General features: G+C 37.8%; 1 protein-coding gene and 1 pseudogene across 1 annotated transcript in view; one reads left to right on the top strand and one right to left on the bottom strand.

The window, feature by feature from the left end:
• Positions 1-15,213, top strand: part of BAZ1B (bromodomain adjacent to zinc finger domain 1B) — a 56,347-nt gene that overhangs the window by 14,222 nt on the left and 26,912 nt on the right. The window contains exons 4-6 of the mRNA XM_061401920.1: positions 2,901-3,102; positions 6,305-6,426; positions 8,416-8,613. Of these exons, the coding sequence (XP_061257904.1) occupies positions 2,901-3,102; positions 6,305-6,426; positions 8,416-8,613 (522 nt within the window). The remainder of the gene's footprint in view (positions 1-2,900; positions 3,103-6,304; positions 6,427-8,415; positions 8,614-15,213) is intronic.
• LOC133238619 (large ribosomal subunit protein eL42-like) lies at positions 11,768-13,977 on the bottom strand (annotated as a pseudogene).

Consider the following 15,213-nt stretch of genomic DNA (forward strand, 5'->3'; position numbering starts at 1 on the left):
ACTGACAGTGGCCAGGACTTCTCAAAGTTTAGCCTAAATAAAATTACTTTGAGGGTTTATGAATATGCATTCTTGGGCCCTGTCCCCTTAGACTTTACATGGAGGATCTAGGGTAGGACCTGAGAGTTGGCAGTTCTAACACCTCCAGGATGTGATGATATGAACACCTGGGGGACAGCCGTTTTGGGCAGCATCAGCTTAACCAGTGAAGACAGTTGATTATCTCACATAATAAGTCTTAGAAGCGGGCAATTCCAAGTTTGGTGTAGAGGCTGTCCTTGTGCCTTTCTGTTCTGTTCTTGGTGTGTTTGGTTTTGTCCTTATTTTCGTTGCCTCTTGATTGTAAAATTGTGACTACTCAGAGCAAGCAAATGCTTGTCTAAGCATAGTAAGAAAATCTTTATCAGAAGCATATTCTTCCCCATTCCCTTTTATCTTTACATGTTATTGACTATACCATGGCTTACATAACCATCTTCAGCCACAAGGGGGCTAAGAAAGTGAATACTCCCTTTTTTTTTTCTCCCTTTTTTTGAAGCCTCAGAAGGAGGGAGAAAAGGAGGAGGGTGATGGCTTAGGTTAACCCAGCAGTAGCCAGTAAGTCCTTGTCTGGTTCCAAAGTTCTTGTTCTTTCCTCAGTTTACTTTGACTCCCTGTATCTCCCAGCTACTTTTTATATTTGTAATGTCTGTGGAATCATCATTGGGTTTTAATCACACACTTTATATCATTCAGTGTTCTGGCAGGAAACAGATGGTATTATTCAAATGGTGTAATTGAATTGAGTTTGAAAAAGAAACTTCAGATCACAGTCTGATCTAAGTCAAGGAAAACCAACAAGGAAAGGTTAAGTACCTCATGGCAGTCAATAGTGGAGAGGCTTTACTGCTTCTAAACTCCAAGTAAATGAGGGGAAGGGAAGGTTACTGGAACTAGGAGAGAATGATGTAATTGTAGAAAAGTGCTTTGGTATAGCGAGAAGCAGCCAGCCTGCTGAGGCTGATAGTCAGGAGATGCCAGTGTCACCCTGGTGTCAGCTTTCTTTCACCCTGTGATTTTCTGCTTATGCTCCCCATGGGTTGAACTCCTCAAAACCTAGGGAGAAAGGAGCCCTTTGATATAGTTCATTAAGATCAGCCTGTTTAAGCACAGAGCAAGGTCGAGAAGACTGAGATGGACTTGGAGTGGTGAAAGGAAAATACTGCAAGGTGGAGGAGGAGGAGTTCCAGAAGAGGGAGAGAGGTGTGTCTGTGAACGTATGAGAAGACATTTATATTCATCAGGAATCCAGAAAGTCAAATGGAAACCACAGTGAGATCATTTTATACACATCTGATTAGTGAATAAAGAAAAGTTAAAATAATGCCAAGTTTTGACAAGACTGTGGAGCTGCTCATCCATTGCTAACTATTTCGGTAACTGCTTTGGCATTATTGAATACAATATGCCCTTTGACTAGGGTTTTTATTCTTGAGTATTTTCTCTTTTAATAACTGATAATGTTGAGCACCTTTTCTGCTTGTTGCTACCTTTTATTTGTGTTTCCTTTGGTGAAATGTCTGTTCAAATCTTCCTCCATTTTAAAATTAAAATTTAATTTAAATTGGATTATTTTCTTGTTTTTAAGTTGTGAGACTTATTTGTATTTTCTGGATACAAATCCTTTGCTATATATATGTTTTTTTGTTCCAATCTAGGACTTGTATTTTGATTTACTTAACAGTGTCTTTAGAAGAGCAGACATTTTTAGTTTTGATGAAACTAAATAGAAAATATGTAACCATATCTATGCTGCTGCTACTGCTGCTAAATCGCTTCAGTTGTGTCCGACTCTGTGCGAACCCATAGACAGCAGCCCACCAGGCTCTGCTGTCCCTGGGATTTTCCAGGCAAGAACACTGGAGTGGGTTGCCATTTCCTTCTCCAATGCATGAAAGTGAAAAGTGAAAGTGAAGTCCCTCAGTCATGTCCGACTCTTCGCGACCCCATGGACTGCAGCCTACCAGGTTCCTCCGTCCATGGGATTTTCCAGGCAAGAGTACTGGAGTGGGTTGCCATTGCCTTCTCCAACCATATCTATAATTGTATGTAACATAAATGTTCTAAGGTGAAAGTTGCTGAGTCGTGTCCAACTCTTTGCAACCCAGTGGGCTGTAGACCACCAGGCTCCTCCATCCGTGGGATTTTCCAGGCAGGAATACTGAAGTGGGTGGCCATTTCCTTCTCCAGAGATAAATATTTTAAAGCTTCAATTAAAAGATAGAGATTGTCAGATTGGATAAAAAATTTCAGAGTGATTGTAATGCAAAGAATCTAGCCAGAACAACTTTGAAAAAGAACAGCAAAAGTAGAATCCTGATGCTCTCTGGTTTTGAACCTTATTAAGATGGTATAATTTGGTATAATTATAGGCAGATATATCAGTGGGACAGAACAGCATCCAGAAATAGACACATATGCACACGCATGCGTGCGTGGGCACACACACATACAGTCTGCTGAGTTTTGATAGAGGTGGAAAGGTAATTAAAGTGAAGAAAAGATAGTCTTCAATAAATGGTTCTGGAATAATTGGATATCCGTATGTAATTTATTTTTTTAGAAAATGGAAATTCTTGAACTTTATTTACACATATCAGGTTTGTATAGTAGTTACGGTTTGGCCTTAATACGTTGGTACATGAATTATGAACTACATGGTGATCATTTTATTTTTTTAAGATGTCCTATTTCAAACTAGAGGTCTGGGAAATAAGGTTGGAAAAAAAATCACTGTACTTGGCTCCTTTAGAGTTTTTGTGTACTTTTTTGGTCAGGTGATGTGGAATGCGTATCACCGTTACCTTTAGGTTTATAGTTCTTAATTATTATCTTTGACTCTCTCCTATCTTTTCTTATAGGTTGGGAAGGAAAAAATGCTCAAAGTGAGGATTGTTAAGATTCATCCTTTGGAGAAAGTAGATGAAGAAGCCACTGAGAAGAAATCTGATGGCTCCTGTGACTCTCCCTCAAGCGACAAAGAGAATTCTAGCCAAATCGCTCAGGACCATCAGAAGAAGGAGGCAGTTGGGAAAGAAGAAGAAGGAAGGAGAGAGAGTATTAGTATGTATGATACTGTCTTTCCTCATTGAGCTATGCTACTCTGTTTATTTTATTATGCACAAATCTTTTTTGAGTTCTCTAGCAACTCAGTTTGTAATTGAATTTTGTTGTTAGATAGACGTGCTTTTGTTTGTTTATGCTTTGGAAAACATACCTATACTGTCACTCAGGATTTAAATCTCCTTTCACAATTAAGGGATTTGGAAGTCATTTCCTCTAGTTGCTTAGAAATCTGTGTGCACATATCAAGCTACTCAAGATGGGAAAGAAGGTTTGCCTTCTTTTTCTCTTTAAGTTGGAATTATCTGTATAGGCTTGAAAGTGGGGTGATCTGAGTAGGAGGGATAAATTCTAATCCCTGTTTCTTCTTCACATTGCAAGCCAGTGCAATGGTTTTGAGGTACTTCCTTTTGTCTGTTATCTGTAACTCACATTCCTTCTCAGATGGGAACTGCCAGAATTCTGAAGCACTATGGTGTCTAAAAGTAGGGACCTGGAGACCTAACATAATGTTTTGAAAGTTGAAGAATTGAGACATTACACATTGGGAAAATTATTTATCCTCTGAGGTTTTCCTCCCCCCTTTTAAAAAAATCTGTGTCAGTTAGGAATTTAACTGGAATAGATTTCTTCTATCTCTGAAGATATGAGTACTGACAGGGTTTGAGTATGTTGAGCTTCTTCCTCTTGACTGTCAGAGGATCACATTTTACCTCATTATGTAACTTATGAAGTTTGAATTAGAGCATTTTATTAGAGCATATGCTGTATGCTTCCATTCTGTTTTGTGTCTCCTTATGTTTTGGGCGTGTGCAGATGGTTTTAAAGGGATGTCCTTTTCTTGTCCCAAGGAAACTTCTGAGACTGTTGTAATGCGTCCACCTCAGTTGTTGATGCTTCAATTTTTTCACTCTGTATTATTAATGCTGATATCAGTGTTTTTCAGTTTCTCTTTTCCTTCTTTTTGATACTGAAGTTTTACTTACATACCCAAGACTTGAGGTTGAAAAGTGTTTTGGTTAAGTGTTGACTGATGATACGTCCTCTAACACTACTAGAATCAGATCATTGAAAGGGACTTCCCTGATGGTCCAATGGTTAGGACTCTGTGCTTCCACCACAGGAGGCAGTGGTTTGATCCCTGATCGGGGGAACTGAGATCCCTCCAAGCTAGGCCAAAAATAAAAGATCACAGAATCAGATCATCAGAATACCACTAATGTGTTACAGCTGTGAGCTTTATTCCTTAAGCATTGTGTACTTAGGAACCCCTAGTTTTAGACTTTGGCTTCTTTTTTAGGATGTTACATGCCTTAGTTTAGGTTTCAGTTTGGGGATATAATGTTACTGCTAGTCTTTGGAAAGAATGGTAGGCGGGCTCAGTTCAGTTCAGTCGCTTGGTCGTGTCTAACTCTTTGAGACCCCATGGACTGCAGCATGCCAGGCCTCCCTGTCCATTGCCAACTCCCGGAGTTTACCCAAACTCATGTCCATTGAGTCGGTGATGCCATCCAGCCATCTCATCCTGTCGTCCCCTTCTCCTCCTGCCCTCAATCTTTCGCAGCATCAGGGTCTTTTCAGATGAGTCAGTTCTTCACATCAGGTGGCCGAAGTAGGCGGGCCAAAGAATGTTACAATGTACTCTGAATGTTTTGCATTTCCACAGAAATATGATAGACAAATTCCAGTATTCAAAATGTTTTCTTACAAGGTAGTCTTCCTTCTACTTTATGGGGGGAAATGTATTAGGCAGGAACTTTTCAGCTTTGTATTCTTAACCTCACTGTTATGAATTTCTGTGTTCCTCTATCAGAAAAGAACTGTCCTTCCTCTTGGTCACAATACCTGCTCTGAATTCCATTCCTTCCTGCTTTCTCAGGATTGGGTTAACTTTATTATTCTGCACTGCAGTGCTCTTGAATGGTTATTCTCAACTTATAAATGAAGTCCCATTTCCCAAAAGCAAAACGTCCTTTTCCTGGACCCTGTTCTCTTTCTGACTGACTCACTCAAGCCAAAGTTCTTGAGAGTGTTGTCGCCGCTTTTGGACCATGAGTTTATCCTCACGTGTTAACTCGTGCTTCTTTACTCCTGAAACTGTCCCTAGTCGGGTTTTAGGTGACCCCTGACGGCCAGATCCACTGCTTGCTTCTTAGTGTGCTTTATTTACTTTCATATTTTACACTGCTGGTCACTCTCATTTTTAGTTTATTTAATATCAGGGTCTCCTTTTTCTCCCACTATTTTTCTGTTTGCTTCCTCTCCCCACTGCTGTCCTTTAGATTTTGTTTGTTTTCATATGATTTTGTTCTGTCTCCTTTTCATTTTTCAACACATCTGCTTGGTTTCTAAGGCAGAACACTGGGAAGCCTTTAGCATCTCCCACATCTAGTTGGTTTCCAGGTCTGTCGTCTCAGCTGATCGCTTCACCACTCCTGATACATAAATTCAGATGTTTACGATTATATCTTCTGATTTCCTGTCTTCAGTCTCACCTTCCCATTTTATTCATTTTCTGACTGCTGAAAGTGTCTTTTTCCTCTTCTTAATTTTTCACATTAGTTCTCTTTCCAAAATGTACATCTGGTTAGTTAGATCAAAAATCCTTTGTTTCCCTATGCCCGTAAGACAAATTCCAATCTATTTAAGTGTTGTGCAAGGTTCATTATAATTTATAAACCTCTACTTACCTCTTTAGGCTAATTTCTTTTTTTTTGGCCATACTAGGTGGCATGTGGGATCTTAGCTTCCTGACCAGGGATTGAACCTGTGCCCCCTGGAATCTTAACCACTGGACCACCAGGGAAATCCTGTAATCTGATTTGTTTAAAAAAAATTATAATGTAGATCATATTCACTCGTATCTCATTATTTGTAGTCTCTGAACAGGTCATGTTCTTTCTAGGTCTTCTCTGCCTATCTTCCAGGCTAAATTCATACTTCTCTCTTTTTGAGTATTTTTCTCCCTGTAGTAATTTCCTATACCAACCTCTATTATAGTATTTTCCTCCTTGTAATTATTACTGACTTCTCCCATAGACTTTAGCTACTTGAGGTAAAGGCTTTACAGTTTATGTTTGGGTCCCATCACTCGGTGCCTGGTTGCAGAGTACGTGTTTGGTAAAGTTATTGTTAATGAATGAATGGGCAGAATTAAAAGAATTACTTTTTTTTCCCACTAATTTTCTGTTTATTTGACTAGATGACAGAGCACGCAGATCTCCACGAAAACTTCCTACTTCATTAAAAAAAGGAGAGAGGAAATGGGCTCCTCCAAAGTTTCTGCCCCACAAGTACGATGTGAAGCTGCAGGATGAGGACAAGGTTAGTGGCGCTTTGTATTGAGCCTCTTACACAGAATGAATGCTGTGTGAGGAAGGGCCCAAGAGCTAGTTTGCTCATAGATGTGCTGTGTGAATGAATTTGTTTCTACAACAAATTCTGAGTGGTTTTCTGGTCTTCGTAATTATGACTTTAAGTTAAATTGAATTTTCTTTCCTAGGAGAGCACATGCTTTTTCCTTTCTAATAGGAATTATTAGAGTGTAAGAGTAATTTGCGTTTGAGCTTCAAAGTCAGTTGTCTGAAAAAAATAATAATCTGTTTCCAGTGGTTTTGGACTTCCTGAGGAAATAGCTCTTCCCAATTAAAAGTAGAGCTATTTGTAATAAAATAAGCTCAAAAACTGAGTTAACTCTAACCAGTGCTTTTACAAGGAATCTGTGGAGCTAATCATCTAAAATGGTAAATACCGTTTAAGTAACTTAGTACTATGTAGTACTGATGCTGAGATGTTCAATTTCCATATTTTTACATGCCCAGATTCAGGATGTATCCTTTTTTTTTTTAATGGAAGTATAGTTGATTTACAGTGTTGTGTTAGTTTCTGGTGTACAGCAGAGTGATTCAGTTACATATATATATATGTATATTCTTTTTCATTGTAGTTTATTAAAAGATACTTAATACAATTTCCTGTGCTATACGTTAGGACTTTACCTATTTTATATATAGCCGTTTGTATCTTTTGGAATCAGGATGTATCTTAATATCAGTTGGCAATAATTTTTTTCTTTGTGGTGCATAATGTGTCTTTCTTTCATTAATAACATCTTAGATTTCATGAAACATGGCATGTGGCTTTCAGGTACTGGTATTTCTGTACATATGATATCTTATTAGAAAGTTTTGGGGCAGCTAGGTGTGGAAGGCAGCTGTACACTGGTTTTTTTAATAGAAGAAGGAGCTGAGGCCTGAGAAAGCCTCTTTTAGAGTGTTGTTTCTTTTCCCCACGTCAAAAAGTTGACAAGTCTTATTTCATTTTGAATCGTTTGCTTTATAGATAGTGATCTGAAGACTTAATTGCATTATCAGGATTTCTTTATATTTTAAAATTGGGTGTTAAATACAATTTATTTTACTAAATGTTTTATGTCCCATTCAGCAAGGTGGGTTGTTAAAACATTGCTAGCAAGTCTCAATCACTTCCCTAATTAACGTTTGTTTTCTGATTAATGATTGTAAATAGTTTGGTTTACATGTAGTAAGTATGGTTTACTGTGAAATATGGTTTTATAGAAAAATAGAAAATACAAATAAGAAAAAAGATATCTCTGATCCCATACTTAGAGATGATCATTGGTGAATATAGATGTGGTTAATGGGTGGTTAGTCTTTAAATGACTCTCAAAAATGGGACTATTCTGTATACAATATTTTGTAACTTGCTTTTTTCATTTACTGTATGAGTATCATTAAATTTTCTTCCAAAACAGTATTCTCAGGTTGTTAAGTACGTATGATAGTCACCAAGGGAGTTTATTAAAAATGCAGATTTCCAGACTTCACCACCACAAATTCTTCTGATTCAGTAGCTTTGGGATGAGGCCCAAGCATTTGCATTGTAATAGCACCCTGGATGATTCTATAACTGTCCTGGTTGAGAAACTCTTTGCCTCGTTGTCTGCATAGTGTCTATGTGGATATTTTAATTTGAAACATGAGTCCTTTATGGATATACCTTTATGTATTTTCCCTTCCTCCCCACCCCCTGCCTTTTGTAAGCAGTTGATGATGACTCTCCATTTATTTCTAAGTTCTTAATAAGAGGAACTGTGGGCAATGGATAGACGCATTTTTCAGACTTCGATACATGTTGACAAATTGAGATATATTAACCTTCTGTCTCTGAAAAAGGTGATAACCCTATTGTATAGGTGGAATTAGGAGTTCTCTGGAGAAAGTATAGATCTTTGTTCTCATTGGTAAATTGCTTTTGACCCCAGTAATGAGTTATTTTTCTTTGTTAATCTAGATCATCAGTAATGTGCCAGCAGACAGCTTGATTCGTACAGAACGCCCACCAAATAAGGAGATACTTCGATACTTTATACGGCACAATGCGTTACGGGCTGGTACTGGTGAAAATGCGCCTTGGGTGGTAGAAGATGAATTAGTGAAGAAATACTCCCTGCCTAGCAAATTCAGTGACTTTCTGCTTGATCCATACAAGGTAAGGCACCTTAATTTTGGACAGAAGGATAGGACACTATTAAATGAATTTATTTTTTCTGATGGCTCCAATAGGATTAGATTTACAGTAGATTTTAAACTCTAATTTTAAATAATGAATTCAAAATTTTTTCACATGTATCTGTTTCATATAGGTGGTGATAATGGGGTTGGTAGGAGAGAGGTTGCATTGAATATCTCCTCTTCTAATGTGACTTATTTTTACTGTGATTGCATAATTAAAACAAAGAAACATTACATGCATGTGCTTTTTTGTCTCAGATCTTTCTTGGAATGAGGTATGGTGTTGAAAATATTTTGAAAATTGATTGCTAAAAATGAAAGCTGATATTTGTATTGTCAGATAAGGTCAAATATACTAACATCTTTGAAAAGAATTAGTAGAAAATCTAACATTCCCCTCTGTTTTTTTTTTCCCTTTATTTATCTCACTGGGTTTTCACAATATTCTGATGAAGTTATATGGTATATCTGTATTAATCTTACTTTCCAGATGGGAAAACTGAGACTAGTCTAATTAGAACCAGCAGAAAGTAAATGACAGAAGCTAAGACATTGGCCTTGGATTTCTTATTGCCTTTTCCATCTCAGGGTTTCTTCAGTAATATTTTTTAAATGTGGGTTTTGAGGGTATTTATTTCCTTTTGTTGATAAAAATTACTTATTTACATACTGATATTTCATCTTGATCTCTGGGCCAGAAAGTGATCAGGAGAGGGCTGCTGGTGCATTAAAACTAAGTCAGAATTCAGGATTTCTCTTTTTATATCTTCCTTACAATTATGAAAAACTAAGGATATCTTACAAGTGAGTCATGAACTAAATTATGTCAATCATCTTATGTTGATATCGCTAGCAAAAGTATATTGAGAAATATATATATTTTTTCAAACCTTGGAAAAGACCTCCAACCATGGTTTAGCATTACCATGTTTTCTTATTCTAGGCCAGCATGATCAAGCAAAGATAAAGAATTCTATATAAAATCACCTGTAAATGAGTTTTAAGACTCTTGAATCTTTTAAGTCCTTAAATATTTTCCTTTTAAAATTTTACAGTTGTATTTTATGTATTTTAGCTTAGTGATTCAAATAATATGAATAACATAAAAGGTCTCTGGGTTTTATTAGAACAAAAAAACTGATCCACACTTATTGTAGGAGCCAGAGACTTAGAATTCCAGGAATTTATCTGTTGAAAAGCAATTTCTGAAGAAACTGGCTATTCTGAAATTTTCTAATGAGGGCTTAAAATATTAACTTAATGAAATTTGGCTGTAATTCAGATGGAGACTAGGGAGTACAAGCTTGTTTAGACAACTGCCGTAAGAAGACAGTGATTCTACTTAGAGAAATGGGGAGTCATGTAAGATAACCAGTCTACAAATTAAGAGCGTATACTTATCTTATTATGTATTTTGCATCTCTAAAGAGTAATTTCTTATTCCCCAATATTATTTGGTATTTCACTGATCCTTCTTTTTTGAGTTTATGTATGTTTCTTTTTCCTTTTTATAAAATCAGCTGTCTTAAAAAACTTCTTGGCATCACAGCCAAGACAGAATATACTTAAGGCACAGATAAGTAGACCATGAAAGAGTACTTTGGATTCTTTCCTGATACAAAGGAAATTTAAAATAATTCATGGAGAATTAAAGTTGATCACTTGTGATCTGCCTGTCCCAAAGGCAATGGGTTTGTGCTTGCTTCAGTAACACATTAAAATCAGAACCAAAAGCAATAGGTTAAAAATTTTTTTGTCTTTGGTTTAGTAGAATTTAGTGTTTTGGGAGGCTGCTGAATACAACTACTGTAGAGAGAGATGAGGTCTGGAGAGAGGAAGCAAGTTGTGCGTAATAGTGTTAGGAAAGGACTGGCGGGGAGAGCTTAAGTGGGAGAGAGAAAAATTATTTAGAAAAGTAGAATTTTTTAGTGTTATCTGAGCAGAGCCTGATATGGTGATAGGCATGTGTTTGTGGTCTTGTAAACCTTAGAACTGTACAAAAAAGGTCTTCACGACCAAGATAATCACGATGGTGTGATCACTCACCTAGAGCCAGACATCCTGGAATGTGCAGTCAAGTGGGCCTTAGAAAGCATCACTACGAACAAAGCTAGTGGAGGTGATGGAATTCCAGTTGAGCTATTTCAAATCCTGAAAGATGATGCTGTGAAAGTGCTTCACTCAATATGCCAGCAAATTTGGAACACTCAGCAGTGGCCACAGGACTGCAAAAGGTCAGTTTTCATTCCAATCCCAAAGAAAGGCAATGCCAAAGAATGCTCAAACTACCGCACAATTGCACTCATCTCGCACGCTAGTAAAGTAATGCTCAAAATTCTCCAAGCCAGGCTTTAGCAATATGTGAACCGTGAACTTCCTGATGTTCAAGCTGGTTTTAGAAAAGGCAGAAGAACCAGAGATCAAATTGCCAACATCCGCTGGATCATGGAAAAAGCAAGAGAGTTCCAGAAAAACATCTATTTCTGCTTTGTTGACTATGCCAAAGCCTTTGACTGTGTGGATCACAATAAACTGTGGAAAATTCTGAAAGAGATGGGAATATGAGACCACCTGACTTGCCTCTTGAGAAGTTTGTATGCAGGTCAGGAAGCAACAGTTAGAACTGGACGTGGAACAACAGACTGGTTCCAAATAGGAAAAGGAGTACGTCAAGGCTGTATATTGTTACCCTGCTTGTTTAACTTCAGTGCAGAGTACATCATGAGAAACGCTGGGCTGGAAGAAGCACAAGCTGGAATCAAGATTGCCGGGAGAAATGTCAATAACCTCAGATACGCAGATGACACCACCCTTATGGCAGAAAGTGAAGAGGAACTAAAAAGCCTCTTGATGAAAGTGAAAGAGGAGAGTGAAAAAGTTGGCTTAAAGCTCAACATTCAGAAAATGAAGATCATGGCATCCAGCCCCATCACTTCATGGGAAATAGATGGGAAAACAGTGGAAACAGTGTCAGACTTTATTTTTTGGGCTCCAAAATCACTGCAAATGGTGACTGCAGCCATGAAATTAAAAGACACTTACTCCTTGGAAGGAAAGTTAGGACCAACCTAGATAGCATATTGAAAAGCAGAGACATTACTTTGCCAACAAAGGTCCGTCTAGTCAAGGCTGTGGTTTTTCCAGTGGTCATGTATGGATGTGAGAGTTGGACTGTGAAGAAAGCTGAGCGCTGAAGAATTGATGCTTTTGAACTGTGGTGTTGGAGAAGACTCTTGAGAGTCCCTTGGACTGCAAGGAGATCCAACCAGTCCATTCTGAAGGAGATCAGCCCTGGGTGTTCTTTGGAAGGAATGATGCTGAAGCTGAAACTCCAGTACTTTGGCCACGTCATGCGAAGAGTTGACTCATTGGAAAAGACTCTGATGCTGGGAGGGATTGGGGGCAGGAGGAGAAGGGAAACAGAGGATGAGATGGCTGGATGGCATCACCAATTCGATGGACGTGTGTATGAGTGAATTCCGGGAGTTGGTGATGGACAGGGAAGCCTGGTTTAATATGATTCTTAATACATTTACAAAGTATTTTATTTTGAAATAATTTCATGAAGAAAAACTGACATATACTACAAAGAATTTCTGTGTATTCCTCAAGTAGATTCCTTGAATGTTAATATTTACCACATTTTTTTTTTTTGTCTTCACACACATTTTTTTTCTGAGCCGTTTGTAGTAGGTTATAAGATAGGACGCCATTTTGCAAAATACTTGGATATGTGTTTCCTTAAAGACAAGTATATTTTCTATTAATAACTATAGTACAATTACCAAAATCAAGAAATTAGCATCAAAGCAATACTGTTATCTGATCTAGAGTTTTTTCTTTTAAATGGCCATAATCTCAAGATTTTATTATCTTCATAATAAAACAAAATAAGAAGCTTAGAACTGAATCACTTTGGATCTTTCTCTTCTTACGTCCTCCCAGCTCAACATGCATGTATCTTAATAGCCAGCATTCTCTTAGATCTGCAGTTGGGCTCAGTGCATTCAAGCCTCTGCAAAATCTTCTTTACGGTTTTAGCCTTTCTCTGGAAAACCGGCTTAGTCTGTCCACCATAGCCACTCTGCTTCCTGTTGTAACTCTTCTTTCCCTGGAGAATAGAGAGACTCCTTGCGTTTCTTGGACTGTGTCTCTTTGTGGGCTGGTGCTTCTGGCACTGACCACAGAAAGTCCAACTGGTTTTAGGAATGGTCACCATGTCTGCGAGAGTGCTGTCAGTGTGGGAAGAAGTGAGCCACAGCTTTAACTCCGATTTTGCTAACTGTCTCTGTAGTCTTCCCTAATCTCAGTTCCTTTGTCTTTTAAAAACCTTGACATTCTAAAGAATTCAAGTCAATTATTTTGCATAATGCTCCTCAGTTTGAGTTTATATCCTCATGCTTAGAAATACCACAGAATTGTTGTTGTATTCTTCTCAGTGAATCATATCAGAAGGCATGTGGTGTAATTTTGTCTCATTACTAGTGAAACTTAATTATTGTACGTTTTAGAAGATATTTCTTATCTCTAATAACTGAAATTTCAAGTGTTTATAGTCCTAAAATTTTTCTTTGAATAAATTTTGGTGTATAAAGTTTGGTTATGAATTAGAGACTAGAGCTGAAGTACTTTAAAAAAATAAAGTGATTTTCAGAGCACTTAAAACTATTTTATAGTAACACATTTCACACGTTTGCCAGTAAAAGCATCTGGAAATCAAGAGGAACCCACTCTGTGAATGTTATCTTGAAGCTCCGAACAGGTTCCTTGGGCAAATGAGAAGAGTGAAATAAGAATCAGAATGTAGATTGCCAAAGTGTTCTAATTCAGGGTTCTTACTGCTAACTATTAAGTTAAATTTAGAATCTGAATGAGCTGCTATAAATATGTTTATTCATTTTTATCTTATTAGATTTCCTTATTTATGGTGGTGGTTTGTTCCAGGTGACAGGGAACAAGTGTGGAATTATAGACACAATTATGGAATTGTATAGCCTCTTATGTTCCTGAGACATAAATAATTTTTTCCTGTTTATCAGTTAAGAAGGGCCTTTGCCAGAAAAGCTATAATACTGCCAATCCAGGTGCCCATTCTTTTCTCCCTCTCTTTGCACTGTTCTAGTAGATTACTTTTGCTGAATGGGGGACAGGGTAGACCCTTAGCACATACGTGGTTTTATACTTTTTCAGATTCCCCCTGAGCCCAGCCATGCCGGCTCCCACTGGCTGTGGCTGCCCAGCATGCCCTATGCTGAGATGATCCAGTTACTGAAGGACTGCTCACGCGGGGAGCCGGCCTTTTGGGAGGGGGTTGGGTGAGTTAATTTCTTTCGTTTTTAAGAAAAAAAAAAAAAACATATATATATATATACACACACACACACACACACACATGGTGTGGCTTGGCAAAGAAACACACCTTATAAATAAAAATGGGCTGCTGGACCATCTCATGGCTAAGCCATCCTCCCAGCTCTTTCTTGCATAATCATTTCTGCGGAATACAGTGCTTCTAAGTAGAAGAAATTTATGCTTGAGTGGCTTTTTGAATAAACATGTAAGCAGTAAATTAAAAAGCGGCCCAATTATCATAGATCCTATTAAAAGATATCTATTAAAAACAGTAAAAATGAAGTCTCATACTCATCTCCTTTTTAGTGATAAATTTTTGGAATGACTTTAGAGATAATCTATTATCCTGCACATTAGACAAAGCATCAGTTTGTTATGTCTATACTCTAAAGATTTTCCAAGTCTAGCTGAAGTAGGATATGTGCTTTTGGAAAGCACGTATTTATCTTTAATCCCTGCCAGGGTAATTTTGGGCCTTAGTCTGTGATTTGTAGGGTGGTCTCTGAAATATTGTTTTTTTTTGAAGTTTTGTTGCTATTCCGCCCACAACTTACATGTTACCTTTGCTTATTGTTTTTAACATTTTGAAACAAGAGTTATGGGGAACTAGAAGTGGGAAATTCTTGCCTCTGGGGAAAATGTGCCCTGAGTCACAGATAATGTATATATTCTATAAACTATGAAACCTTTTTATCAGCCCATACTGAGGATAATTGGGGAACAGAACATCTAGTTTTGGTCAAGGAATGAAAACAGCCTGCTGGGGGATGGTAACCTGTAATTGCTTATAGTTCTTAAAGGGCAGATTGGCCTTTAAAGTTAGAGAACTTAGCCAGAAGGATTGCTTAAGTATAGCCCACTCGTTCATTACAGACTGTATCTCTACCTCTTCTGTGACTTAGGGTCTGTGAGTTTGTTTCTCTGATGATCGTAAATCCTTGATGTTTAAATCTTATTTGGCATTATAGTACAGCTTATTAAATTTTACTGTACCTGTTTTGTTTACTTCTAACAAGAGCATAAGTGTTCTGTATGATCACTGAGACTTGCTTCACCATAGCCGTTTCGCTGTTGGCTTTTCAAGGGTCCTGATTTCATACTTGATGGTCTCCAGTGGCTTCCTTGCCTGTGGTCTCATCTCCCCCGAGTCTGTCTGCTCCCCTGCCTCCAGCCTGGTTCTTTACAAGTTAGTCTGTTAAAGGCAGAAACTTGAAGTTACACTCTT

This window comes from Bos javanicus, chromosome 25, assembly GCF_032452875.1.
Source record: "Bos javanicus breed banteng chromosome 25, ARS-OSU_banteng_1.0, whole genome shotgun sequence".
NCBI classification, from domain to species: domain Eukaryota; kingdom Metazoa; phylum Chordata; class Mammalia; order Artiodactyla; family Bovidae; genus Bos; species Bos javanicus.